The sequence below is a fragment of the Bemisia tabaci genome, chromosome 3, assembly GCF_918797505.1.
Source record: "Bemisia tabaci chromosome 3, PGI_BMITA_v3".
Taxonomy (NCBI): domain Eukaryota; kingdom Metazoa; phylum Arthropoda; class Insecta; order Hemiptera; family Aleyrodidae; genus Bemisia; species Bemisia tabaci.
The window spans coordinates 13,040,394-13,066,715 of record NC_092795.1 but is presented as its reverse complement, the minus strand read 5'-3'; the positions used below and the strand labels follow the sequence as shown (position 1 = coordinate 13,066,715).

General features: G+C 38.3%; 2 protein-coding genes across 2 annotated transcripts; one reads left to right on the top strand and one right to left on the bottom strand.

Moving 5' to 3' along the window:
• Nucleotides 1–1,183: 1,183 nt before the first annotated feature.
• Nucleotides 1,184–11,767, bottom strand: LOC109044323 (uncharacterized). Its single transcript, XM_019061988.2, has 2 exons — nt 11,534–11,767; nt 1,184–6,316 (listed from the first exon to the last, which is right to left on the bottom strand). Exons 1-2 carry the CDS (start codon nt 11,625–11,627, stop codon nt 2,139–2,141), a joined length of 4,272 nt encoding a protein of 1,423 aa, XP_018917533.2. The 5' UTR covers nt 11,628–11,767; the 3' UTR covers nt 1,184–2,138.
• A 7,636-nt stretch (nt 11,768–19,403) lies between these two features.
• Nucleotides 19,404–25,840, top strand: GlnRS (Glutaminyl-tRNA synthetase). The gene is made up of 2 exons (XM_019061950.2): nt 19,404–19,560; nt 20,881–25,840. The coding sequence occupies exon 2, from the start codon at nt 20,912–20,914 to the stop codon at nt 23,219–23,221; it is 2,310 nt and encodes a 769-aa protein (XP_018917495.2). The 5' UTR covers nt 19,404–19,560; nt 20,881–20,911; the 3' UTR covers nt 23,222–25,840.
• The last annotated feature ends 482 nt before the right edge of the window (nt 25,841–26,322 follow it).

The following is a 26,322-nucleotide window of genomic DNA, read 5'->3' as shown; positions in this document are numbered from 1 at the left end:
CCAAAAAATGTCAACTTAAACGTCTCCTGTGATAAAGTTGGTACAGCTACATCAGATGATAAACGTTAAAGAACCTAGAGCATCCACCATTTTTTCAAACCTAAAGGTCTCCATGAGATCCAAAGTCTATACTCGCTCTATGTTGGTACTCTAAATATGTGTATAGTGTTAAAGAATAGAGCGGTGAATTTAGCATGAAGCATGAAAAGTGCAATTAACATTCAGAATGTGAAGTCAGACGAAAGTTGCCCCGGATTAGTAGGAAAAATCGACTTCCCATTTGAGGTTCGCATTCAAATTCACCGCATAGGCAACAAACATACTAGGGAGCACAAATAGTCATTTTCTTTGAAGAAACAATTATCGCTGCATGAACTTTGATTGAACATCAGTTCGATGATCGATGTTGTAATTCTATTGGCAGGTATCGTCTATTTAAAGTTCCCCTTCAATTTTGATGCCACATACATGATACTCAAGTACGGCAAAACCTAAGTAATCCATCTATTCATCTTTTTAAGGAACCCTGTGGTATTAATATGTTATGCACGATTAAAATAAATTGCAGAGCACACTGATAGAACGTGCGCTTTTTTGAACCACTTTTCAGACTAAACGCGCGAGAATTACTTTTAGGAGAATAAATATTTTCATGCTACGTAACAATGGTACATCTATTTGAGCTCATGCATGGAAACAAATGTCTATTACTTTATGTATTTGAAATGAAATTGGCAACAAACCGAACATGAAATTATGTATAACTTTGACGGTACGAACTTAGTGCGGCCCTCCTCGTTAAAATTTTAAGCACCATAATACAGATGATTTTTCTCTCAAAATTAGAGTAATTAAAGTCCTGAAACTGACATTTGGATGGCTAAAGTTGAAAAATGAGTACCTTTCACTTTTTAATACTTCAGTCGTGCTTTATTTATTTGTTTTTATTTTACATTATTTCTTTTTATTTGATTTGATTACATTTGTTTCTAAATCAGACTAAGAAAAATCATTGGCTTTAAAGTCGTACGTTACCAAATATCTGTTCAAGTGGTCACAAAATATTTTATGAATAATCACCCAGTTATTTGCCAACGGCAGAGCTAAAATTGACGATTCAAGAGGTTTGGTTAAAAGTTCAGATGGCTACAGAGTAAACAATACAAAAAGAATGCAAATCAAATGAATGTATAAATATCTTTAATAAATTGTCATTTGTATAGATATTTTGAAAAAAAAATAGCACACGTTTGGAGTTATGTATAAATACTATTGTTGTATCATTATAAATAACAAAAGTTTGAAAATTTATAAAACTTACCATAAATGTAGAGATAATCGAGGACTGAAGTTTGATGAAAAATTCCCTTCATTTAAAACACATACAAAATAGCTTTAAATTTAGTAAAATTATATAATGTAACCTCACTTTTGTGGTAAAGTTTTTTTTCTTCCTAAATTTATTTTTCAGTAAACTTTTACGTATCATTTTTATCTAGTTACTAAAGGTTTGAGGAAAAAAGTGTCATTTTTCCATTTTGGTTGATTATTGGTCAAAATTACGAAGGAGATTAAAACAGTATTCTCACTGAGACAAATTAGTTATTTTAATAGCACTAATTTTACACATTATCGCTACTTCAGAGCAAATATTTGCTTCTCTCGAATCTTAAGATAGAAAAATACAATTTTCTTTTTTTATTCATTTTATAAATTCCATCCAATTATAATCACCAATTTTTAAAAATGTTCAAAAACTACGAGATCGGATGAGTAATTTTTTAACAAGACATCTGATTTTGTCAAAATACAGATTCAAAGTTTCGGAATTGCAAAATGAATATTTTACTAAAAACATCAGCCAAATAGGTACATTTAAAATATAGAATCCATAGGTCATGAGCTTTTCTATAGCTCCCTGAAAGTCTAAAAAAATTTTACCGTTAAGAATTTTAAAAAATTCAGTTGAAAAAAATATTACAAGGCCTCACTCACAATATCTAAAATTTATCAATCCTGTTCCGAAACTCAATAAATCGATCCTTTTCGGTAGATCTAACAAATTAAAAATATTAAAATAGAGCGAACAATAAAACTTGTAAAAGGACATTAAAATGTGAAATTCAATAAAAATAAATTCAACTTTTACCATGCTTCTCTCTTACTGATTCTATCAGCGCCATCAGCTGATCGTTGGATAAATTCTCGATCCATTTACCTTTTCTCTGCCCGCTCTTGATAATTTTCATGCCGGACCCATCGACCTCATAGTCCTCAGCGTTCTCGTTATCTTCCCAGTCTGCACCCTCGATGAAAAGCTCACCAGACAGCAAATCTAACAATTTCTCAGCCTTCTTTTTCGAGGCGTCCGGCAAGGCCCGTAGATCTTGAACCACCGGAAAATTCTCAACGTCAAGTTCGTTGACCAAATAACTACTCGGCGCCCTCCGGCTAGTCTCTTCCGTCGATGTGATTCCAGCCAAATCGTCGACCTTGGCTGAAATCGTGGGGTAGTCGATCTCTTGAAAGACGATTTTATCGTCTCTAGTCGTTGCAGCGTCTCCCTCTAATCCTGTCGTTTTATTTTTAGGGGTCGTAGATGATAAACTCGCGCCAGGGGTTGTCTCCTGCTGGCATGGTTCGGTCTCGCAGTCGAAAGGATCCTCGATTTCCTCCTCCTCGGGGTCGGTGAAAGAGATCTCAGTTTGCGCGGTCGTGTGGTCACCGACAGGGGGCTGCGTGTTCGCCGGAGAAAGGACGATGGATTCCTCTTCAGTGACTTGGTTTCCTAAAAATAAACCCGGGGTCGCTCCCTCGTCCGCGGTTTCGGCGGGCGCTGCTGTCATGGGACTCATCGTTGAAGTAATTAAGTCGTCCGGGTTCAAGGATGATTCAGTCGTGGTTTCTTGGGGAACGATCGTTGTCTCAGACTGCACATTCTCCGAGACTACTGGTCCTTCTGGTTGCTCGCCTAAATACGAGGCATTCAGTACTGCAATCATCGCTTGATCCTCGTCCAAAAGACTTAGAAGTCCGAGGTATTCACCCAAAGAGGTGTCCTTATCGGTATCGGTGTAAGCTTCCGGTATGATGGTAGACTCTAAGTTTGGAACTTCGTCGGTTATCTCCTCGAAAAGTTGCGAGGTAGCGGGTGGATTTGGAGTCACCGAGCTGGGTGGCTCCGTCGTCTGTTGTTCGTCTTTAGATGGAATTTCCGTCGCTGAAGCAATCTCAGGTGTTAATGTTTCAATTGAAGGCTCATAGTTCATAGTGGTGGTAAAAACTTCTTCGTCAAAAATTGTTGTAACACTCGTAAAATGATCGGGTTGTTTAAATGTAGACGGAGATGTTGTAAGTTGCGTCGCATCTTTCTGCGTGGTGAAGAACGTGCTTTCAGTTGGGTCACTGCCAATCACAGATGCGTCAACGGCGATGGTGGGGGCTTCCGTAAAATCTGTAGACAGTTTTGTTTCAGTAACACCTTCCGGTATGATGGTGGACTCTAAGTTTGGAACTTCCTCGGTTATCTGCGCGAAAAGTTGCGAGGTAGCAGGTCGATGTGGAGTCACCGAACTGAAAGGCTCCGTAGTCTGTTGTTCATCTTTAGATGGAACTTCCGTCGCCGGAGCGATCTCAGGTGTTAATGTTTCCGGCACTAAATTTTCCTCCTGCGTTGATATGACTGGCGTAGATTCCTCTGAACCTTGACTTGAGTGTGCAGAAAATTGTATATCTTCTTGATTTATGGATTGGTCGGGATGGTGTAACGTACCGTCTGTGCTTGCAAGCTCGGATACTGTACTTGTAGTAATTATTAAAGTGTCATCGATGGCAGCGACCGTTTTCTGAGTACTGTACCATGTACGGTCGTGAAATGAGTTAAGTGTTACTGACGTGTCCCCGACATCTGACTGGAGGGTGGTATCAGAATCAACCTTATCATTCGAGAAGTGTCCATCTGAGTTTGTAATTTCAGCAGTAGTTGTTATTGATTCGTCGAATATTTGAGTAGACGATTCGTGTTCCTCGGAAGTTCCTTGTGCCTCAATTGTTGTTTCATCAAAATCGGTGAATTTTGGTGAAGAAGAATCGCTCACTGATGGTAAAGTAGTGTATTCAGTGGTTTCAGAAATGCGATTTGTTGACTCAAAATGAGATATTCCGCTTGTAGAGTCACTCACTCTATCAGGAGCTTCGGGCTCTGATACTAAGGTTGTTAGAATTGAAATAATTTCTGATAAACTGCTGTCATTCTCAGTGGTGGCATGCTCAACATTTTGCAACATATCTGATGAGCTTTCGGAGGAATATTGGTCCTTAGTTGGCCTCAAATCAGTCGTGATATTGACGGATTGATGCTTTTCGAACCCTGTTCCCTTTTTCGTCGGAGCTGTCGTTGTTTGCAATTCGTTTTGATCATCTTGAGCGCCCACAGTTGACTCTACTGTTGCTTCGGTCGACTTTACCGTCGTGTCCAAATCTGAGGTTTCGTCAAAATTACCCGTTGATTCGAACTGAGTTTCTTCACCGAAAGTGGTGGGCGCATTGGTAGGTGCATCGGTGGGCGCATTGGTGGGCGCATTTGTGAGCGCATTGGTGGGCGCATTGGTGGGCGCATCGGTGGGCGCATCGGTGGGCGCATCGGTGGGCGCATCGGTGGGCGCATCGGTGGGCGCATCGGTGGGCGCATCGGTGAGCGCATCGGTGGGCGCATTGGTGGGCACATTGGTGGGATGATCACTTGAACTTACATGGATATTCGTGTGGCTCATTGGCTCATGTGAGCTTCCATCGTAACTGATTGAGGTGCCCATCTCATAGGGTTCACTCACACTCTCAACATTAAGGAACTCTGGTGGTGCGGGGGTGTTTGCCCCAGGATTAAACATAAAATCAAACTCTGGACGCTGCTGCGGAGTTGTCAAATCGTCAGGATTATGAGAATTAACGAGATGATCAGGAGTAACTGCTGAAACTTTCTCGAAAGGTGTAGTGAGATCTGTGTAAGTTGAATGATCACCCGCTGAAGAAGATTCGAGATTTAAATTATCCTCTTTATTTGCAGAGGGATAGTGAATGGATGATTCACTAACAGGCTCAAGGCTGCTTGGATCTACAGGTGAAGGACTTTGCGTTGATTGGTCTGCTAGGTTTAACGTTGTTTCAGTCATTGGATTTTCATGGATGGATGAGAGATGAGGCTGATCAGGCAAATCAGGTTCCTTGAATATTAAATCATCTTGGTTTGAACTCAGATCATTCTCATGCACTGTCGGGGTGGAAGAAATCTCAAAATTTAAGATCGAGGAGTGAGTTGATAAGAACCAATGATTATCAGAAGGAGCTTTCGTGGTTCCGTAGTACCCAAGTTTGTTCTCGTTATATAGCGCGCTCTGGTGGCTAATATCTGTATCATGGGGTGTGTGAATTACAGACTCACTGTGGGTATCAATTGATGATTCATTGTGCTCAGTCTCCATCGAATCAACAGATACAGTGTTCGCTGGTCCATGAAGCTCATCGGCACAGTCGGGTTTAGGAGACGACACTTGAAGACCTTTATTACTAGCGAAAGCCGGAGGCTCCAACAGCGTTTCACTGACATTCACCGTGAACTTAGGGAAGGAGACGTTGTATTCCGGGACTTTGAAAGGCTCGTAGGTTTTGGACGGGGGCAAATTCTTCCGATTCAAAATGACGTTGAGCGTGTTCAGGAGCGAGAAGAACTGGCCGTTCCCGAACACCGGGTACTTCATCGACGGTGCAGGTTTCAGAGTTTTCTTCGCCAGAGATGAGATCACCGGGTTCTTCTCTGGGGGTGTCGAGTTTTTCACTTCCGGGTTGACGACGGGCAAGTAGTCACGCAGGAGTCTTTGTAGCAATTTAACGGGCGGTTTTCGGCTGATGTTCTTCGGGGCCTGTGTCTGCTCCTTCAAATCGTGGGATACCGTGCTGGGCCGCAACGCACCCAGCTCGTCCGTGAAGTAAGTCACCGACTCCTCTGGCTCTGGCGTTACTGGTTGATCTTCTTTGGGATTTGCTTGATCTTGGAAGAGGTCCGCGCTGTCTTCATTCTCCGGGTCCAGCTCCATCATTACGGGGTGCTTCAAGATATCGCTCATCATTTCGAACGCGTCCTGAGGGAGGTGGGAGGGCATGAAGGGATTTTCGGCCTTATCGGCGAGGATATGCTGCAGTTCCTCGGGGTCCTTGTGGAGGACATTGTCTACTTCGGAGGCTGGAACGACAACGGGTAGAGGGTAGAAAACTAGTTTCCTTGCGTTTGGGTCCTCAATATCTGCTTCGACATTTCCATCTGAAAACAAACACGTATAAAAATAGCAATTTAACCTTAAAATACAAAAAATACAGTGAAAAAATAACTATTTCCGTTTAGAGATTAATCAGCAACTTGTACACTGAAAAAAAAAAATGTGCTTGGCGTGAGCATGATGATTCTTGAAATTGCCACCAATAATTTGTTTTTATCTTGATTTAAGCTGAATTTTTCTTGATACAAGGAAAATAAGGCTTGAGTTAAGCAAAAAAGTAGTTTATATTATGTAGCAAAATTCTTAATTTAAGAAAAAATACTTTTTGCCGGAAAAGTTAAAATTATTTTTTTCCAGTGTCTAATCTAAGTTAATCATCTTTAAAACAATGACAAAAAACTGAAGCACTAATAATAATCCTTGTTTTTGCATTAATTTTCAGAAACCTGAAATTAGCTTCGTCTAAAAGCCCGTTCCGGATTAGCCGTGGTATCTTTTGTCGAAACCATCAGGTGTAATAAAGAATCAACCGTATTGAACTTTCATCGCTTGAGCAGATAAGTATAGCCTACTAAAGTTTTTTGCCCGACACTTGGTCGAAACCTATTTGCAGGGACGAAAGAAGGCAAGAAGGAAAGGAGCATACATTAGGTGATAATTCATCACAAAACTGACTCAAACGACATATTAGATGCTTCAAAAATTTTCTGTGGGAGGCGCCCCTTCTTACGCCCCCACCCCCCCCCGTTCGAGTGTCTGGATCCGCCTATGTTAGAAGTATACCATGCACGTAAAAGCGCTGTCACTTGCCTCTATTTCTCCCATAACGACGCACCCTACAAACAATGTGCAACATCAAATGGTCAAACTTTCATTCGTACTCACAATGAGCGCTATGTTTTAGTCACGTGTCCTATGAAATTGAAAAATATGCGATCGTGACTCGAAGACAGCAAGAAAAACTTGGAGACTTTAACGCTTGTATGAAAAGACGCCTTATTATCTCTTATCGCCTTCTTAAACTATGTTCAATCGTCGACCAAGTGAAATCCAATGAATTGTTTATATCTAAATAGTGACTTCAAAAATTTCCAAACTAAAATCCTAAAAAATAGTGATAATAATCTGTATGAAGTTTACCGTGCAAAAACGTTTGAAAACGAGAGGAAGTACAATACGAGTTTTATAAAAATATATATTCGTGGTGAAATTAAAATACAAACGCAGCTAACTTGAGTGATGTTCCAAAATTCCCGCCTTTACTTTCTTGCTTCAGAAAAAAACTAATAAATGATTTTCCTTTTGATTTTCAGAGAATGTTCTAAGGTGGTCTGAGAGAAATTACGTGAAATCTCTCAAGTTGAAAACAGTTTATATTATTGTACCAAAATATATCATGGCCAATTTGCCATTTCACGAATATGCAGTTTTCTATTTGTAAAATCCTCACACATTCCAGTGTTATATATGTTCTAAAATCTCTCTTATTATAAGATCAGTGGCAAGTTACTACCTGCGCATCCTGCGATTGGCCCGAAGGGAGAGAGGAAACTACAGCTTTAAAGTTATGTCGTTAAGAAAAGCGTCATTGATGCTGCTTGTAGTGTTTTTAAACTGTCAATTGGATTACATCTTGCAATTAGGAACTGCTAGTATGGCGATGTATCTAAGCTGATGAAATGAAACTTGATTTACGCTGTAAGAGAAACCTGAGCAATTCGCATATTTGCTCTTAAGTCTTTTTATGGATACACCAAAGTGCCTTATTGCACCCTATTTTACCTTAGTGCAAAATATAATTCATAGAGTTGATTAATACTTAATTTGTCTTGTATACAATTACATATATGTACTTAAGTCTTATGTGAACTTAAACTTATCATTTTTTGCTCTTGTTCCAGCCAAGCTTGTGTAACGCTGCTTGACATACAAAAGTTTAATATTTATTAACCGGATCAATCTCATAGAAAACCAAAACTAGCTTACTGACAGTGCTCGAGTCTGTGCAGGAAATGTCTTGCCTCGTCTGCAAAAGTCGATATCTATACTTTTTAGAGCTGAATTACGCACTCTTGATTAGAGCTGTGATTGACATTGTCAACAAGTAGATTAAGCCTACAGGCTAAATTTGTCGACCACGAAAGCTCATTAATAAACATGGGCTAACGACAGCTTACGAGCCGAAACATTTCGGGAGAATGGAATTTCGTCGCTTCGTTTAATGTTCACTGGTATTTTACATGTGTGCCTGATAGAAAATTCAGTTGCTCTGTGAACGAATAAAACGCCGGCACCCTCCCAGTTTCACAAGCGTTGATGCATGCATTGTTGCCTATTCAAACTTCGAAGGCGTTTTATGAGTGCCATAATGTTGTAGCCATGACAGAAATAGATTCGCCAGACACATATATCCTTTCAACCCATCTTTACGATTTTTTCTTGTTTTAAGAGCATTTCTGCGATTGAAGTAGAACGACGGGTAGAAATTTCAACGACGGACTGCATGACAGAGATCTTCAGTGACATGGGAAAATGCTATCTCTGGTTGATTGACAGTTGAACGTATTCATGCCAAAAAGAACTGTGTCTCTCTCAAACTCTATGCATATAGTTCCTTTTAGCATAAATATGTCCAGTTGTGATACCTCCCATATGTCTTCAATCGGCTGGCACCGAAGTCTTTAGGCGTTAAATAACTTTTTTTTCTTTTTTTTGTGGTAAATTAACTTGATGACAAAGAAAGGCCGCTCACTTTAAAATCGCATTTTTGAAGTTAGCATCAGAGATTGATGGGTAATAAATGTCGATTTTTTTCTCACGATTTGAGTGGGAAAGTCTAAATTATAAATCATAAAAAAGTAAAGGGTGCACGATGGAACGGGTCAATGGTGGACGTCGGACATTAAATTTTTGTCTGAAACTGCAAATTTTGATGTTTATTTCGTCAAATTATTAAATTTTTGGGGTGATTTGCGAAGAAAACTTAACGAGAATTCTAATGAAACCACTTTTAAACCTCTAAGTTTTGTAAAAACGAGTCAAAAACGCCGTGACAGGAGTCAGTGAATACGGTAAAAATTTTGGAGCTTCTCTTCCGGAAAAGGTTGAAAATTTCGCGGTCGGATGCTGTTTTTGGCCTTGATCATTCATTTTCATTTACTCCGATTTTTTTCCTCCTTGTGTTTGTGAAATGTGAATATGCCCACTTTATTCAAGTCGTGTCGCACAGTTACTCTCTTACTAATGAATAAGTTTCGAAAGGCATCATTCTCCTTCATACGAAAAGATGACGTAAGGTCGAATTTCAATCTAGCAATAATTTGAGTGTATCAAACATTTAACTGATAAAAAAATTTGTAACATCAAACAAGTAGTAAAATATACTGGTGAAATTAAAACATTGTTGCTCCGTATGTGCACTTACAGCAGTGTCGGTTACCAACATTTTACTTTATACCAAACCATATTTCTATCATAATATTATACAAAATAATTGACGTTACCAAATTTTTTTCAGCACAGCTCCCCCACAAAACTACGCTATTTTAACCGCGAAACTCGAACAACCACAACTCCTTTTTGTGTGAAGTGTTGTGATGTTTTTGAAATGAAATGATCGTGCAACCCTCCTCCATGAGATGACGCGAATAACTCTTTGATTATTTGGGTCGCGTTAAGCAGAAAGGAACCAAGTCGCATCAGCTATTGTAAAATTTAACTGGGCAATTTAATATTTTACAAAATAACGTTTGTGCGAATTTCTTTGAACATTTTAAGAAATTTCAATTTTACTATGCAGAAAATTCTCTGAAATCTGCAGATAAATCTGCACAACTATTTTCGTGTAAAAAATTAAAAAGCCCGACTAAATTTGGCAATAGCTGATGTGACTTGGTTCCTTTCTGCTGAATGCTTAATGCGGTCCATTACAACATTGAGGCTCCCGTCCATGTAGACGGTAGCCCGTCTTGAGAGCAGCGGGTAGGGTTAGAGCTATGCCTTGCCCGACCGCAATGGGGGCGAGTGTGTAATGCCGCAGCGGGGACTGCCGCCCCCTTCAAAGTTATAGAAGATTATCCCATTTGAAAGGAGATATTTCACTTTCAAAACAACACAGAATAGCGTTCTGGGAGTACCTAATTTCCAAATTTGTTTAAAGGAGAAATTTCTGTACCTTTCTCTAGTTTTTTTTATCTAGAAGGAAAACATTCCAAGACCATCCCCCCTGCCGAAAAGTCCCATTCCCTCGTTCAGATCTAGAAAGGCTAGGCATTTTCAAGTCATGTTGTTTTTTATTTTTTTGAATGACTAAAAATTTTCTGCTTAAAAAAGCTCGATTATATTAAAGTTTGGTTGTCCCCACATAGTTTCAATCACTGCTTGCGACAATGAAAATTTTTCGAAAAGTCCCCCTCTTTTTTCAAGACTACAGAGGCTACTTTTTTAGGCCATGCTGTTTTTTTTAATTTTTGGTAATCACCAAAAAAATGTCTGCTTAAAAACCTTGATTATCCTACGTATTTTGTGAACTTATTATTATTTTAAATCAACCACCCATAAATTCGACTAATTTATATGATTTGTGATGGAGTCGGACAAAAGAGCCCCTAAGGTAGAACTGCAATTTGTTCTATGCATCGAAAAATCCGTTTTGAGGTCAAGAATACTACATTTTAGTTTTCGATGCTGAACGCTTTATAATATTCTAAATAATTTGAACTCATTTCATAATTTGCACTTATCAATAATGCTCTGAGATTTAAAATGAATTGTTTCTGAAGCTGGCACCAGGGCCGGTATGCATCATTTGTGTTTTTCTAAAATTAGCAATCAGTCCATGATTAATTTTGAAATGCTCTCAAAGGGACAATCTTAGAAATTTTCGGATGTTAATTGGATCAAAAGATGCAGAATTACACTGAACTGTGGTACGGTTATCTCAATGTAGTTTTTTCCGGTCATATAGGGACTCATTTACCTGACTCCACACCACACTTAGGTCTTTTAGTCATTGTCATTGTGGAAAAGAAGGTGCTAAATGAAGTATCGTTGTCATGAAGAGATTTTGTGTTATCTATGGACTGTGCATGGTCCAAGAAGAAAAATTATCATTTTGAATCGCTAAATTCCCAAAAAGTCCAACATACAACAGGAATCTCACGTTTGACTACCTTGAATCAGTCCTCTCAATGTAACCTCACTTTTGAAATCCATTAAAATGATCCAATATCAGTCGAGGAATTTTCATTTTATATTCTTACCGTTGAGAGATGAAGACACCGGGTACGTTGAAACGGGCACATATTTAAAAACACTAACAATAAGTACTGTAAAAATGATCATAAACACTGTCATAATTATACGAAACCACTGTTTTTTCCTTCACTGGAGGTAAGTAACTGTTTTCGCGGTGATGCGGTGCAGTCAGTTGTCAATGATGGGTTACCGAGTCTGTTGTTTTGGCTGCATACGGTGTCGTGGTGGAGAGGTGAAAGGGCAAAAATGAAGAGGAACCAGGAAAGTGGACGAAGGAGATGCATTATCTTTGGACCAGTCATCTCCCTGCGACAACTGATAATGAATTTTCAGGTTCGCTACTCGATGATAGAAGAATAATAGCAGAAGGAAGGTATCTGCGAGTCAAGCGTATCTAGAGGCGTCATGCGTCATGTGAGGGTCCTCGCGGTCAGTTCGTCGCGCGGCCGACAAAAGCGCGTAAGTACACATTGAGATGAGCCCGGAAAGGGATTAAAATGTATGGACGACAGGGCTCCTTGTAGAATGTAGATACGCTTTTATGTCGGGAGGGCTACGAATTAATTCATAGGAGCTGCTTAGGTTTACGTTTTTTGAGTATGAGCCTCAGTCGTGCTTACAAAGCCGGATGGATCCGAGAATAAAATGGAAAATTTGAAATTATGGTGAAATATTTCATGAAATTTTACGAGGCTAAAATTTTTTTATGTTTTTTCAGGACCACAGTATGCAACCCACACTCAAACACGCAAAATAATTATAAAAAAGCGACGATTTTATCTTATAAGTGTTCAACATTGGAGTTGAAAAACTACAGTCGTAATGTATTTTTCAATAACTTTCATGCACGGAAAAAAGAGGTAGGGGTTGTTGGGCGATATGGGCACTTCCAATTAATTTGAAATGCCCATATCATCCAACAAATTGAGATAGCACCAAAATTTTAAGGGATGACCCCCAATAATTTTTTTGCGTGTAAATTTCAAAAATTCAATGAATATTTTACGTAACATCTCAAAAGTTTATTTTTCATGAAAAATTCCAACCCTGAAGCGAAGAGATATTGCCGCGTGGGGCATTTAACTTTTGCCAAATGATTTGTAACAAATGTATAATCGAGCAAAGCTACAAATTAATGTTCCACCTAATTCGAATAGATTGTAACAAAATCAGGAATCCAGAAAATTCTAGTTATTATCTTTAGACATTTTGTAATGTCTGAATGTTCACGTGAGATTTTCTTTAATGGTATATTCACTATATGCGGGAGAAGTTGAACCAAAAACTCGATATGGCTTTCCTAGGGTAGGAGGGGGACCATCTGTAAAATTATCACACTAAATAAACTCTAAGAGCATCAACAATTGTATGAAAAATTGTATTTACACAAGACAAATTCGTATGTTGCCACATCAAAGAATAAAAAACGTATCCGTCGCCGTCCCATTTCCGCCAGAGGGACCTGCTCCATTTCCGCCGGAGGGACCTGCGCCATTTCCGCCAGAGGGACCTACCCCATTTCCGCCAGAGGGACCTACCCCATTACCGCCAGAGGGAACTGCCACACTAGCAGCATTATCCGCCGGGGGGTTTTCAGTAGTCGTAGTCGCCCGTTCATTGGCAGCTGCTGCTGCTATCTCCGGGATTTTGACGGTCCCCACTTTCTCATAAACAGGGATCAAAATCGACTCGACACTGAGCTTGTCGTCTGTGTTGTTCTTATCGGCCACGGACGGGTCCTTCCTCAAAGGGATGAGAATGAAGCCGGGGGTGCCCTGTGCTCCGGCATCGGGGCCACCCTTGAGGCCGCCGGTGGTGACCGTGGTGACGGGGGGAATGACTGCCCCCACGCCCCCTATGCCCCCGGCGAGGAGAGGCTGCGAGCCGTAGATGAGCCGAATGTTGGCGTTCAGGAATCTGCCGAGGAAGTTGCCGTTGTGGGTCGCGATGAGCTGCCCGGAGGATTGCGAAGGGAACGAGGAACCCACTTTGATCCCGGAAAGGAATCCTAGCTTCTTCAGGAAACGCTCTTGTCTAGAGCTTTGATTGTCGATGAGATTTCCAGCCTTGGGGTACTTTCCCACGTTTTTCGTCCGCTCGAAATCGTAATTCCGGCCCTCGAGTTCATCTAGAAAAAATATTTCATGACAAAAATTTAATGCAAATTTTGAATACACTTTACGGTGAGATTTCAATGCTGCCTTGCTAAGGAAGAACGCCGTATGAAAATGCGAAAGTTGCCAGATTTCCCATAATAAAAGATGTATTTTTGACTAAATTCATGCATATTTTTCCTTGAAATTTTCAGATACTTTAGATTGAATTGCGTTTAAAATTGTCTGAAAATTTTGGAAAATAATATCCGCAATTTTCCAAGTAAATTCGGTTTTTATCGGAGGAAATTTGGCAACGTCTGAAGGCTTATACGGTGTTCTTCCTTAGCACGGCAGAATAACACAGAATGGTTCGGAAGCAGAGCGGCTTTTTTATTTACTTTTGAAATTTCTATTTTTATTCCACGTTTTACCCTTTTTTTTTGTTCTTAGAGAAAACAATTTCTTGGTGATCAAAAAACTTAGAGTCACAGATCGATGGCAAAAGTGCGAAATCACGTAACTCCGTCCACGACAGGCGACGGACTGGCCGTAAGGCCAATCTGCCGTTGGCAGATACGCCCCCTTGGCGCGCCGAATACGCGCCCCTCTCACAGATAGCAAAATATGAGAAGAGAAAAAAATTACGACCGAGAATATATGTGAAAAATGTCTTAAATGAACGGAAGAAGAGATAGTTAGGAGTAAAGAAATGTGCTTCTACGCATGATAGTGGTGAACAGGGGTCTAAGAACTACTTTCTGAAGCGTAAACACTTTTCTGTGAAATTTTCACCTTCTTGTTTACCTACAGGCGCTTCATGATCCCCCTCCTTCATTTGCTGTGAGTAACTTCCTTAGAAGCGATGGTCGGTTCGATTCTTAGACATACGCACCCTCTATAGACCTCTTGAGAGACCTTTAAACATATTTCTTCCTTTTCAAAACGACTATTGATTTATTCATATCATAGCATATCTTGGGCAAACTTAACCTTAATTTATTTCTAAATTAAAAAATAAGAGACATCTCAAGTGCATTTGAAAAATTTAAGACGCGATGGCGTGAGTCGTGAATTTGCAATGCTCTGCTCTTTGCTACTAGTTTGAAGCAACAAGACAAACGCAAACAAATACAATGTGGAAATAAAGTTAGGGAAAGGATGCGCGTTCACGACGGCGCAGAGATACAACTATTCGTCCTTGATGGACGTCCGTGCTGCATCTGAAAATTTGAAGGCGCGATGACGCGAAGCGTGAGCTCTCAATGCTCTGCTATATGCTGTCAATGAGGTGTCGCTCAGATTCGGGAGAAAAGTTAAAAAAGAGACCCGAACACATCTCTCCTACCCTCGGCTATGTTACTCACGTAGTGTTTGAAGCACCATTACGAATAAGACAAACGCAAACAAATACAATGTGGAAATAAAGTGAGGTCAAAGATGCGCGTTCACGACGGCGCAGAGATACAACTATTCGTACTTGATGGACGTCCGTGCTGCATCTGCAAAATTGAAGGCACGATGACGCGAAGCGTGAGCTCTCGATGTTCTGCTATATGCTGTCAATGAGGTACCGCTCAGATTCGGGAGAAAAGTTAGAAAAGAGGCCCGAATACGTCTTTCCTGTCTTTGGCTTCGGTCGATACTTGTTCTTTCTTCTTTTTTCAGGTTCTTGTATGATTCTTTTTAGGATGGATTTGCATCATGATTCCAGTAATTTTATTGCAAAGGATGAAAATGCACAATCTTAGCATCATTGCAGTGCTTCTGGTTCCTTTTTGCAAAATGCAATCCATTTATCATTAGTTTATTTTAGTAAGTTATTTAGTTATTTATTGAGTCGGAAAAAAATCAATGAGCTATGTGGTGAAAAGAATATTGATCACTTACTTTGTACGTAGGATGTTTCCGCGATGAAAAAATAAAAAGAGCTAACAAATATGGGAAACAAGAGATCCATGGTGCAAAAAGAGAGTAATTACCCTGCAGAAAATATGTGGAAACAGTCAAAGCAACGAGCGGCGACTCCTGCGTGAAAACACTCTCGGATACTTTTATTCGAGCGATACGAAACGATGAGGGCGCTACTCACACTATTTCACCGAGAATTTTTTTTGTAAGACCATTACACCTACCCGCTGGTCGGGCTATCAGAATATGCAACTCCAGTAATGACCATTAAAAAGTTTTTGATACGTTCGCATCCCCATAAAAACAATCCGTGAGGGTAATGCGTCACTTTCCGGCCGAAGTATCACAAGCGCCATGCGATTTTTCAAAATTTGCGCCGCCATTTTATTTTTTTTTACAGAGAAATCGTTGCTTGAATCAGTTTGAAAATTTCACTGAATTTTATCGGCACCATAAAGGAAATTCAGTGACATTTTCGGACAGCATCGGTGTGCAAAGTCTCTGTAAGAAAATAAAATGGGGGCGAAAATTTTGAAACATCGCATGTCGCTTAGGATACTCTGGCCGGAAGTTGACGAATATTGGTTCAAAATAATTTTTGACGCGATCATAAAATTGGGATCTCTCTGTTTCGATAGCAGAAAGTTCCTGTGCAAATTTTTCGGACATGCACTCTCTAAAAACATTAAAAAGACAGCTCTACTTATTTACCTCTAATGAAGGTCACAGTTTCATTGCGAATAATCATTGTGAAAGCCTGGAGAGCTTGGAAGTTATTATTGGAATAGATTGCAAATTTTAAGGGTATCAAGAAATATGGTTCTCTTTACCATTTAATAGGTACCTGTCATAATACCATAAATATGATCATATTTCTGATACATCATATTTCTGATTTTGAAATCGGCAATATGACGGGCGTTTGATAGGATCCAGATTAATGGATGTCTTTTCCATTTCGGACAATCTCTATGGAGGAGGACACAATATTTCGGCTCCTGTCAACAAGACCTATGTTACTAATCAGGATAGAGTCAAGGCCAGTGTTCGAAACTCACAGGCGCAAACGCGGCAAATGCGCCTAAAAATTCGGACATGGCGCCTTAAAAATGAAGGCTCTGACCAACGTGGCCCCTAAAAATTGCCCCCTAAAAATCTGGATTTTCACAGGAAGTCACATACATGAAAGAAAAACAAATCTATTTGAATTGACAAAACTCAGAATTTTCAGCACTACAAGTGAAAGCTCGCTTTTTCTATTCTTCACGATTTCATTCTTAGTGCTTTTGTCTTACCCAAGTTACAGCTACTTACTAGTTCTGTTACGAAAACATCTTGCGTCTAACTTTCCACTAATTGCGCCGTGATATATAGGCAAAAAGTCAATTTGGCCCCTAAAAATCTCCAATGGCGCCTAAAAATCGGGCTTGATGCGCCACATGGCTCCTAAAACTCAAAGGTGAGTTTCGAACACTGGTCAAGGCTATAGTTCAACGGTATGCGCAATATAAAGCAGACGGTGAAATCGAAACGTATCTGAGGGCTGTTGCGTATCATCTTAAATTTTAATCCAACCCCCAACGTCCTGAAGATGACAACTACGTTATAAATTGGACAAAAATAATATATGATCATCGGACACATAAGTATGGGTCAAAGTAATAAAGAAGACTAAAAAATGTAGGACAAATTTTCTTTTGGACCAAACTAACTACTGGACATAAATGTAAAATGATTCTTATAACCTCACGGCCTCACCACCCGCCAGCTCGTGGACTCACCGGTCAAAAGCCTGAAAACTAAGAGAACAAAATTGCTCCAATCCATACGCTAACCAACGTATGTCCCCCGCTAAATGATTTCTGACGACTGCTATACCAGATTTTTAACGAGACTGAATGGTATTAAAATTAGTCACAGAATTTACGACAGTTTTTACAATGTCCTTTTAATTTCAGGATCTTGGATGTGCGTCTTGCATAGTTAAAGATTGAAGGCGTTCCCGCTTTACAACGACTAGATTCATTGTCAGAGTCTGTTGATTGCGGCGCTTTGATGCAACTATTCGTGTTCCACGGATGTGCGTATTGCATACTTAAATACTGAAGGTGCTCCTGCTTTTCTCACTTCCTCAGAGATGCACGGGACTCGTCAATGGAACAATTGATAAGATGCAAATTTAAGCATTTTGGCATTAAGTTTCAGAACCAACTTTTCTCGGAGAACATGATTTGCGCGATGAAAATCACTGAATCAACTTATCCAAGATATTAACTTTTAGTTTAAATTGGTTACGGAAATTCTTAATTCCTCGCTTACAAGAAAAACAATCGTTTACTTGAACTATGGGCGCAATACAACGGTTTTGGAAGGCTTCAATCGAGCAATGTTCCTTCTTTACCTTATATTGTAGTGAGTTTTGAGAAAAAGCAACGGCCGAGCTGAAGCACCGAGATTGAGGTCGCCACATTTTCTTCGCTTTTTTCAAGTTCCTAAATTCTCAATAAAACCAAACTTTCGGCCCTCAATTATTTCGCTCCATCATATCGCTCTCCCACTTTTGTGCCATTTTGTCCCTTTCCACGGAAACCCTCCTGGTCTTTTTCTCGTCAGTGAAACAGTACCTAGGTATGAAAAATTTAGTCTTTTGTCACTTTTCATTTTCAAAATCAAAATTTTTTCCAGCATCAACATTCTCGCATTTGGTATCTCAAAAATATTTTAAAGCATGACTTTTTAAAGTTGGATTTGAATAATTGCCCTCGATGTCACGCCTATCTCCTTCTTTCCGGGGGGGGGGGGGGGGGGGGTGTATGGGACTCCTGCTCTCAGAGCGCCAACCGCAGTTCAGCTTAATGCGCTAAAAATGTAAATCCGGCCTCGGAGATGCGAATGAATATGGCCGTAGGGTATTTTAATTTAATAATGGCCAGCGAAGTGCGGTCATTCGCAATTCCAGATAAAAATAAAATGAAAATTTGGTAACACAAGTAAATGAACGAACAAGTCTCCTCTTTAGTATTTCGGTTCTCTTGCATGAAGTTCAAATTCGCACTGTTTTTGCCGCCTTAAAAACAACCAATAGGAGTTGATTGCATTAGTTCACTGTCTCGACACTAGGTACCGTTCGAAGCAGCTTTTGGAGAATTTGAGGTTATGCATTTGTTTTCATTGTCGGCAGTGAATTTTACAACGTGGAAGTCTAGTGGAAGTTATGAATTCAGATGACGAAACGTCGCCGGATAAAATAAGTACAGAGAATTTTGTTGCCAAAAACGATCAGTCCGAAACCTCGGTCGACTTAAATTCGAAGAAACACCAAGAAGCTCGAGCATTTCTGCGAGAGAAGTATCTCAGAGTAATAACTCTTCTTGTTGGTGAGTAGTAATCAGAATTAATACACCACATAGATTTTTTATTCCTCTCCTCCTATACAGAGTGAAATTAGAAAGGTCATATCCCTTGCCTGCCATTCAGAGCTGTAGTTTGATCCAGGAAGTAGGTAAATCCTCCTTCCTTTCTTTGAGGTAGCCTTGTAGACTGAGGCGCTGTTGTAATTACCATTTACGATTGCAAGTTCAGAAGGAATTGCCATGAATGAGATCAAACTAAACATTCCCATCCTTCAGCCAGTCAAGATTCTCAGTTTTTCAAACTACTATGGTCTACTCTTCGTAGGGCCAAAGTATGCAATTCATCACAGCTTGAAATGGACCGCGTTAAACAGAAAGGAACCAAGCCACATCAGCCATTGCCAAATTTAATCGGCCAATTAAATTTTTTACATGTAAACAGTTGTGCGGATTTTTGCCTCCTTCTCTGACGCACTTTCAATTTGTATTTTCTTTTACCAGGTCATTCTTGCAAATTCAATCTAGTGGATGGTAACTGCGTCAGTGGAACTTTTAGTGGATCGGATGCTGATTCAAAACGATTTTATGTCAAGAATCTAGTGACACCTATTGGAGCAGTGTCTGACGCCTTGCTTAGGAGTGAAGACATTGTTAGTTTTCACATATCTGGAATTAGTAAGTGCTCTAATATGGCTACATACTATTATCTTTTGCTAGCAATATTGAAAAATTATTATTAACAGTAAGAGATAAAATGTCTAGAAATTATGTGTGTGAGCTCAAGGTCATAAAACAAGTAAGATTTTTCTTACATTTTTCTTTCATTTTCTTGTATAAGATGCTTGTGACTTATACATCAAAGCAGTGGAGAACAGAAGGATCCTCTACGAGTGGACAGAACGGTAAATGCATTTTTTTCCCCCCATAGGAGAAAATACAGAGACGTAGATCCTTAAGAACCTATCCCTCACAGATGAAATTTTAAAATCTGTCAGGATACGATAAGAAGCATGGGTGTAGAAAAGTTAAATTTTTTAGGGATGTACTTAAGTATTATGGGCACAGATTTGCACCAAGTGAGACCTGACCATCATTTTAGAACAATACTTAATTTACCCTCCCAGATTTAATTTGAATTAAGGATATGGATTTTAAAAGAGAAGCATTAATTTAAACCTGTTTAATTAAATAGGTTTAAATTAGTGGAGAAAGAATTGTTTTCCCTTTACAACTAAATCCAAGTTTCTCAGCAAGCCATTCCTTGATCAGTAAATTCTGCTAAAAATGATTTAGTGGTTAAATGATCATCTCAGTTGGAGGGGTGCAAAACAAAATTTCTTTCACAATTCACATGGGATCCTTGTGATAGTTTTTCTCACAAAATCTCATTTTCAGTGAGTTTCGCAAAATTGTAAAAAAAAATGTGCTCACTGAATATTGAACAACAGTCTAGCTCGTATGAATTCTTGAAAGAGGCATCCTTGAGGTACTCTCCCAGTATCAACAATTATTTCAATATTCATCGAAAATAAAAGCTTTTTAATTAAGAGAAGTTGGGATGTTTTCAAGTGTTTTTTTTTTCACATGGTCCAGTCTTTTTCTAAAGATTTTTTATATCTCTCAAAATATATTTGGAAATCACCAGTTGATAGTAGAACTGCAGTCATGTAATTTGGATAAAAAATTATGACTTGTATTTACTTACTTACTGAATTCTCTGATAGGAAATTTTCAAATTTTTCTCACAATATTGGAAATCATAATTGCTAACACTTTCACGTTGAAGAAAAAAAAAGATATAATGAAAATATAAGGAGGAAAAAAAGGTCTGCCTAATGAGTTTTTTTCATGCTTCTTTTTATTTTTATTTAAATTCAAACTCTCCATGTACTCAGAATAATCATACACAAAAAGGAAAATAGTTAACAATTCTTACACCACCTACATTCCTGCGATAATATTAATTTTCCCTGTTTGCTTTTTCTTTCCCTCTAGATATTTAGTTTGAAATACAATTGTATCAAACATGGCCAACGAGGATCTAATTTCAAGCTTTATGGCTTTGGGGCTAAGTGAACAAAAAGCCAAGGAAACCTTGAAAAATGAAGCTCTAACAAAAAATCTGGTAACTGTTATTGAGTGTGCTGGAGGTAAGGACAAACTAACTAGCTCTAGTACCCTCTTGTACCATTTAGCTTCCAAAATTAAGAAACAATGCTCTCACCATATTCCTTTTGTTGCTCAGTACATCATAACAAATAAATTAGATTCAACTGTTCGAGTTGATGCTGCCCTTGAGTACTTGCTTTCGAATGTCAAAGAAGATGTCGACATAGAAAAATTTGAATCAGCTTGTGGAGTTGGAATTGTTGTAACAGCGGAAGATATTCAAAAAGCAGTGAGTGAAGCCATCAAAAAGAATGAAAATGATCTTCTAGAGAAAAGATATAGGTTTAACACTGGCCTCATCATGCAGGAAATAAGACCAAAGCTAAAGTGGGCCGATGGAAAACTGGTTAAAAATGAAGTTGATAAACAAATTCAGTCTTTATTAGGGCCAAAAACTGAACAAGATCTTGCCCCTGTTCAGAAAGTGAAAAAAGAGAGCGCTCCCAGCAAAAAGACCAAAGAGTCTGCAAAGATTACCGAAGATTCGCCACCGCCTGTTGTTACCATCAGTGATGTAATGAAAAAGTTGAATTTTCATAAGCCTGGTGAAAACTTCAAAAGTGATGGATATGTAGTCACTGAAAAAACGGATGCTCTCTTGAAAGAGCACTTAAAGATAACTGGTGGTAAAGTCAGGACTAGATTTCCTCCTGAGCCTAATGGAATTCTGCATATTGGTCACGCAAAAGCCATCAATATAAATTTCGGCTATGCTGCTGCTCATGATGGTGTTTGTTACCTACGTTATGATGATACAAACCCTGAAAAAGAGGAAGAGAAATTTTTTGTTGGTATCAAAGATATGGTTGAGTGGCTGGGTTACAAACCGTACAAAATTACTCATTCATCTGATTATTTTGATCAGTTATATGAGTGGGCTGTCAAGTTGATTTCCAAAGGATTAGCTTACGTTTGTCATCAGAAACAAGAAGAAATGCAAGGTTTTAATCCTCCACCGTCTCCTTGGAGAGAGCGCCCTGTGGAAGAGAATCTTTCTCTTTTTGAAGACATGAAAAATGGTAAAATTAAAGAAGGAGAGGCAACTCTGAGGATGAAAATAACGCTTGAGGAGGGTAAGCAAGATCCAGTTGCGTATAGGATCAAATTTTTGTCTCATCATCGAACTGGTGATAAATGGTGCATTTATCCTACATATGACTTCACACACTGCCTTTGTGACTCGATTGAGCATATCACTCACTCTCTCTGCACAAAAGAATTTCAAAACAGGCGCTCCTCTTATTATTGGTTATGCAATGCGTTAGAGATTTACTGTCCTGTCCAATGGGAGTACGGTCGACTCAATATCAGTAACACAGTTGTATCAAAAAGGAAAATCGCGAAACTGATTGATGAGGGAATTGTGAAAGATTGGGATGATCCTCGACTTTTTACCTTATCTGCTCTAAGAAGACGTGGATTCCCACCAACTGCTATCAATAACTTTTGTGCCAAGATGGGTGTAACTGGTGCTCAAGTTACTGTTGACCCTAGTATGATTGAAGCCACTGTTCGTGATATGTTGAATGTAACCGCACCCAGAACCATGGTAGTCGTTGAACCACTGAAGGTGACGATATTGAACTACAAAGATCTTCAAATACCCTCAACAATAGAAGTGCCTGATTTTCCCAATGAGCCAGAAAAAGGGTCGCACTCAATTGCCTTTGATTCAGTTGTTTATATTGAGCAGTCTGACTTTAAAAAGGAGGCTGAAAAGGGATTCCGACGTTTGACTCCTAGTCAGACTGTTGGGTTACGATATGCAGGACTTGTTCTGACCTTGTCTAAGTGTGTTGAAGATAACGGTGTAATCAAAGAGCTGGAGGTGACCGCAAGTCCAGCAACAGCCGAGAACAAACCAAAAGCATTCATTCATTGGGTAGCGAAACCCGCAACTGTTGAAGTTCGGCTTTATGAGAGATTGTTCCTTCATAAAAATCCTGAGGATCCTAATGAAGTGCCTGCAGGATATTTGTCAGACATCAATCCAGAGTCATTAAAAATAGTACAAGGTCTAGCTGACAGCTCATTGGTGAAAGCGAAACATCTTGAACAATTCCAGCTCGAAAGAGTAGGATTTTTCTGCGTTGATTTTGATTCTTCTAATGATAAGCTCATTTTAAATAGAACTGTTAGTTTGAAAGAGGATGCAGGCAAAGTATAAATGATGTAAAACCTCAGTTTTTTAATGCAAAGGAGCCTTTAAAGTTTATTCATTATTTATTTTTTCTTTCATAATTATTTCCACTTTGTGTAACTTATTGATTTGTCAAGATTTCTATTTCAAAAAATTTTCTTTCTCGTGAATAGTCATCTGTTTCTATTCTATCCAATGAAACTAACATTGCCATTGATCTATCTCAATATTTGACCAAATGGATGGACGTAATTAGATAAGCAGCCTAACTACATCAAACATTGCCCAATGTCCTTTCGTATTTAATTTTTTGAACAGAAAATTAAGTAACATTCTAATTTGAAATTTTTTAAGTATGAATATTCTCGATGTGCACAAAGATTTTCACAGAAAGTTTCAAGGGGTCATGTTATTTGGCTTTAAATTAGCAAAATAAAACGCGAAAGAAACTTTTGCATTGCTTAATGTAATTAAGCTCATACTGGGAAATCCGTCCAAATAGCAATTGAAAGTTTAGATCAAATTTTGTATGCACCAGCACCTTCAGGGTGGTGCACAATATTGTAAGGACTTTTTTGAAGTGTTTTCTATCTTGTATTGAATAAATTTAGTGTATCGAAGACCAGTGAAGAATTGGTGCCCTAGGCCTAGGCGTCATGAAGTATGATGACTAAGAAGTTTGATGATCATAATTTTACCGGTCAATAAAATTGCAAACCCAGCAAAAAAATAATCTCTCTAATAAAGTGATGTGCCTATGGAATAGATTTTGTAAGCTTAATTTGTTGTCCTTGGTAGTTCTTCCTTATCCTGTCTACTTAACATCACTCTGAGTATTTACAACACTGACTTCAACTATCAAGTGTAGCCATCTTGCGTGCTATAAAGTTTTGACCGACAGGAGCCAGTATGGATCCCATAGTAAATACGAGCATTCTATTTAAATCAAGATCACAGATTTACTAACTGTCAAGCTATGATCATCAAACTCTTTTCTTTCATGACACTCCTGTTAAAAGTTCCTCAGTATTGCTAGATTTAGAAAAAAAAAAACTCTTTAACTTTGTATCTTTAAAGATATATTGTTTACACGTTTCACGGATAGAGTATTGTTTTTATAATCATTTTTGAGTATTTGAGTATGTGACAGCTAAATGCAACTAATGAAAGCCTATCAAAATTTTTGAATGCTATTGCTTTAGTCTTGGTTAAACACTTAGATATGCTTTCATAAATGCCAGTAAAAAAGTGGACTTCAATCAGGGCTAGTTAGTTGATACATGTTAATTTTTATTAATATTTTTTCACTTCAGTTAGGCCATTACTGTGCTATTTTCAATATGAATATCAACATTAAGTAAAATAATTTTATCATTTTGCCATCTCCTTTTTCTTTGAAAAATGATTAAGAATTGTTGGTCTTCAAAGTCAATTAGTGCAATCTTTGTATCAGGTATTTTGCCAAGATACTGAATATGATGAATTAATATAAATTCCATCATCGATAGTCCTGCTGGACAAAGTGAGGAGTATGGGTTTGACCACTTTTCAGTCGAATTTTGTATAAAAATTGGCACAAATAATTATCTCCGGAAAGAATCTCTTCCCTGTTGATATAATATCAGTTCCCCTGTTGATAATGAGTTGAGAATAATACTTGGTGCCCAATTAAGCCCCAGTAACTTAGAGAGGAAGATTCCAAAATTTTAGGTGTCTGTTTGAGGACACCCTGTGTTTCCCTTTCATCTCTGTTACATTCTCTTAGCCTCACCAGACGACTTTTAAACAATGATTTTGAAGCATGCAGATTCTATTTACTTCAGATTTATTTCAAGAAAATGAGGGTACTATGCTACATGTTTCAATCAGTTTTGAGTAAAAACATCGAATAGAATAATAACTTTGAGAATTTGCGTGAATTCAAGATTAAATGGAACAAGAACTACTACATTTGGACTTATTTAAATCAAAAGGAACTTTATCCATTCTGACATGAGCCCAGAAATCCATCAGAGCTCATGCATGGCAGCGCTTATGTCACATTGCATATCGACGGTGCAAGTTGGCAATCACATAACTCGTTTGCGGTGTCTGAAAATCTCCGCAACTATGTTATTTTTTTAAAGGAGAACAAATGGACATGATTCCTTGAAGTTTTTACAGAATTTTCCTCGCACATAGAAGAAAAAACACGGCAGTTTTAAAGAATTGCCGTTGAGTAGTTTTCCGTTTAAAAAATAAAGTATGACAGGAAGTCTGCGACGTCGCAAACCGAGTTATGTGATTGCCGACTTTCACCGTCGATATAGTTCCTTAATTTATTCAGTGAAGTTATGTGATATAAACTTCAATACTTTACTCCCTGTGGGAGTCCTAGCATCTAGTCTATGGTTTTGTAATCCGTTGACATCTTGATTGGCTTAAAACTTGTCAAATATTATTTTATCTAATATTTAATGTTTATTTGTGTATCAAGTGCTTTATTTAATTTTTTATTTATTTATTTATTTTTTACAATGACCCTCCTTTCTAACTTTTTTTTTTTTTTTTTTTCAAATTTAAATGCGAACTTTGTCATAATATGCATTGATGCTTTTGTTCTTGCAATTCAGTCATCAAATGAATAAAACAATCCAGAAAATCAAACTCCTACTGTATTTTTTACTATTTTTATTTTTGGTCATCATTGCAATGATGAAACTCAAGGAGAGCTATCTCGTTTGCGGTGCTTCAAAATCTCTGATTTCATTTTATTCTATAAAAGTAGGTCAAACGAACTACTAACCACTCTTTGAAATTTTTACAAATTTTCTTCTCTCAGAGAAAATAATTAGAGGAGTTATAAGAAAATGATGTTGAGAATATACTCATTTGAATAAAGGAAATTGACAGCAAGTTTGCAAACAAGGTATGCAATCCTGCAGTTTCAGCATCCATTGATAACTCCTCCCTATCAAATTTTCTTAGAATACCATCTTTTATGGTAAAATTAAAGAAAAAAATGTTTCAGTTTTTTTTTTTTTTTTTTTTTTTTTTTTTTTGTAAAATTACAATAAAATAGATTAGAACTTGGGAAACAAAGTTACTACGATATGTTCTAGCATCAAAATGTTTTGGTTCTTATACAT

Bases quoted from the DNA above. Each gene is read 5' to 3' on its own strand.
- GlnRS (XM_019061950.2), top strand. From the start codon at position 20,912: ATGGCCAACGAGGATCTAATTTCAAGCTTTATGGCTTTGGGGCTAAGT.
- LOC109044323 (XM_019061988.2), bottom strand. From the start codon at position 11,627: ATGACAGTGTTTATGATCATTTTTACAGTACTTATTGTTAGTGTTTTT. The intron at 6,317-11,533 runs GTAAGAATATAA...GTTTGTTTTCAG, and splicing joins GGTGTCTTCATCTCTCAACG to ATGGAAATGTCGAAGCAGAT.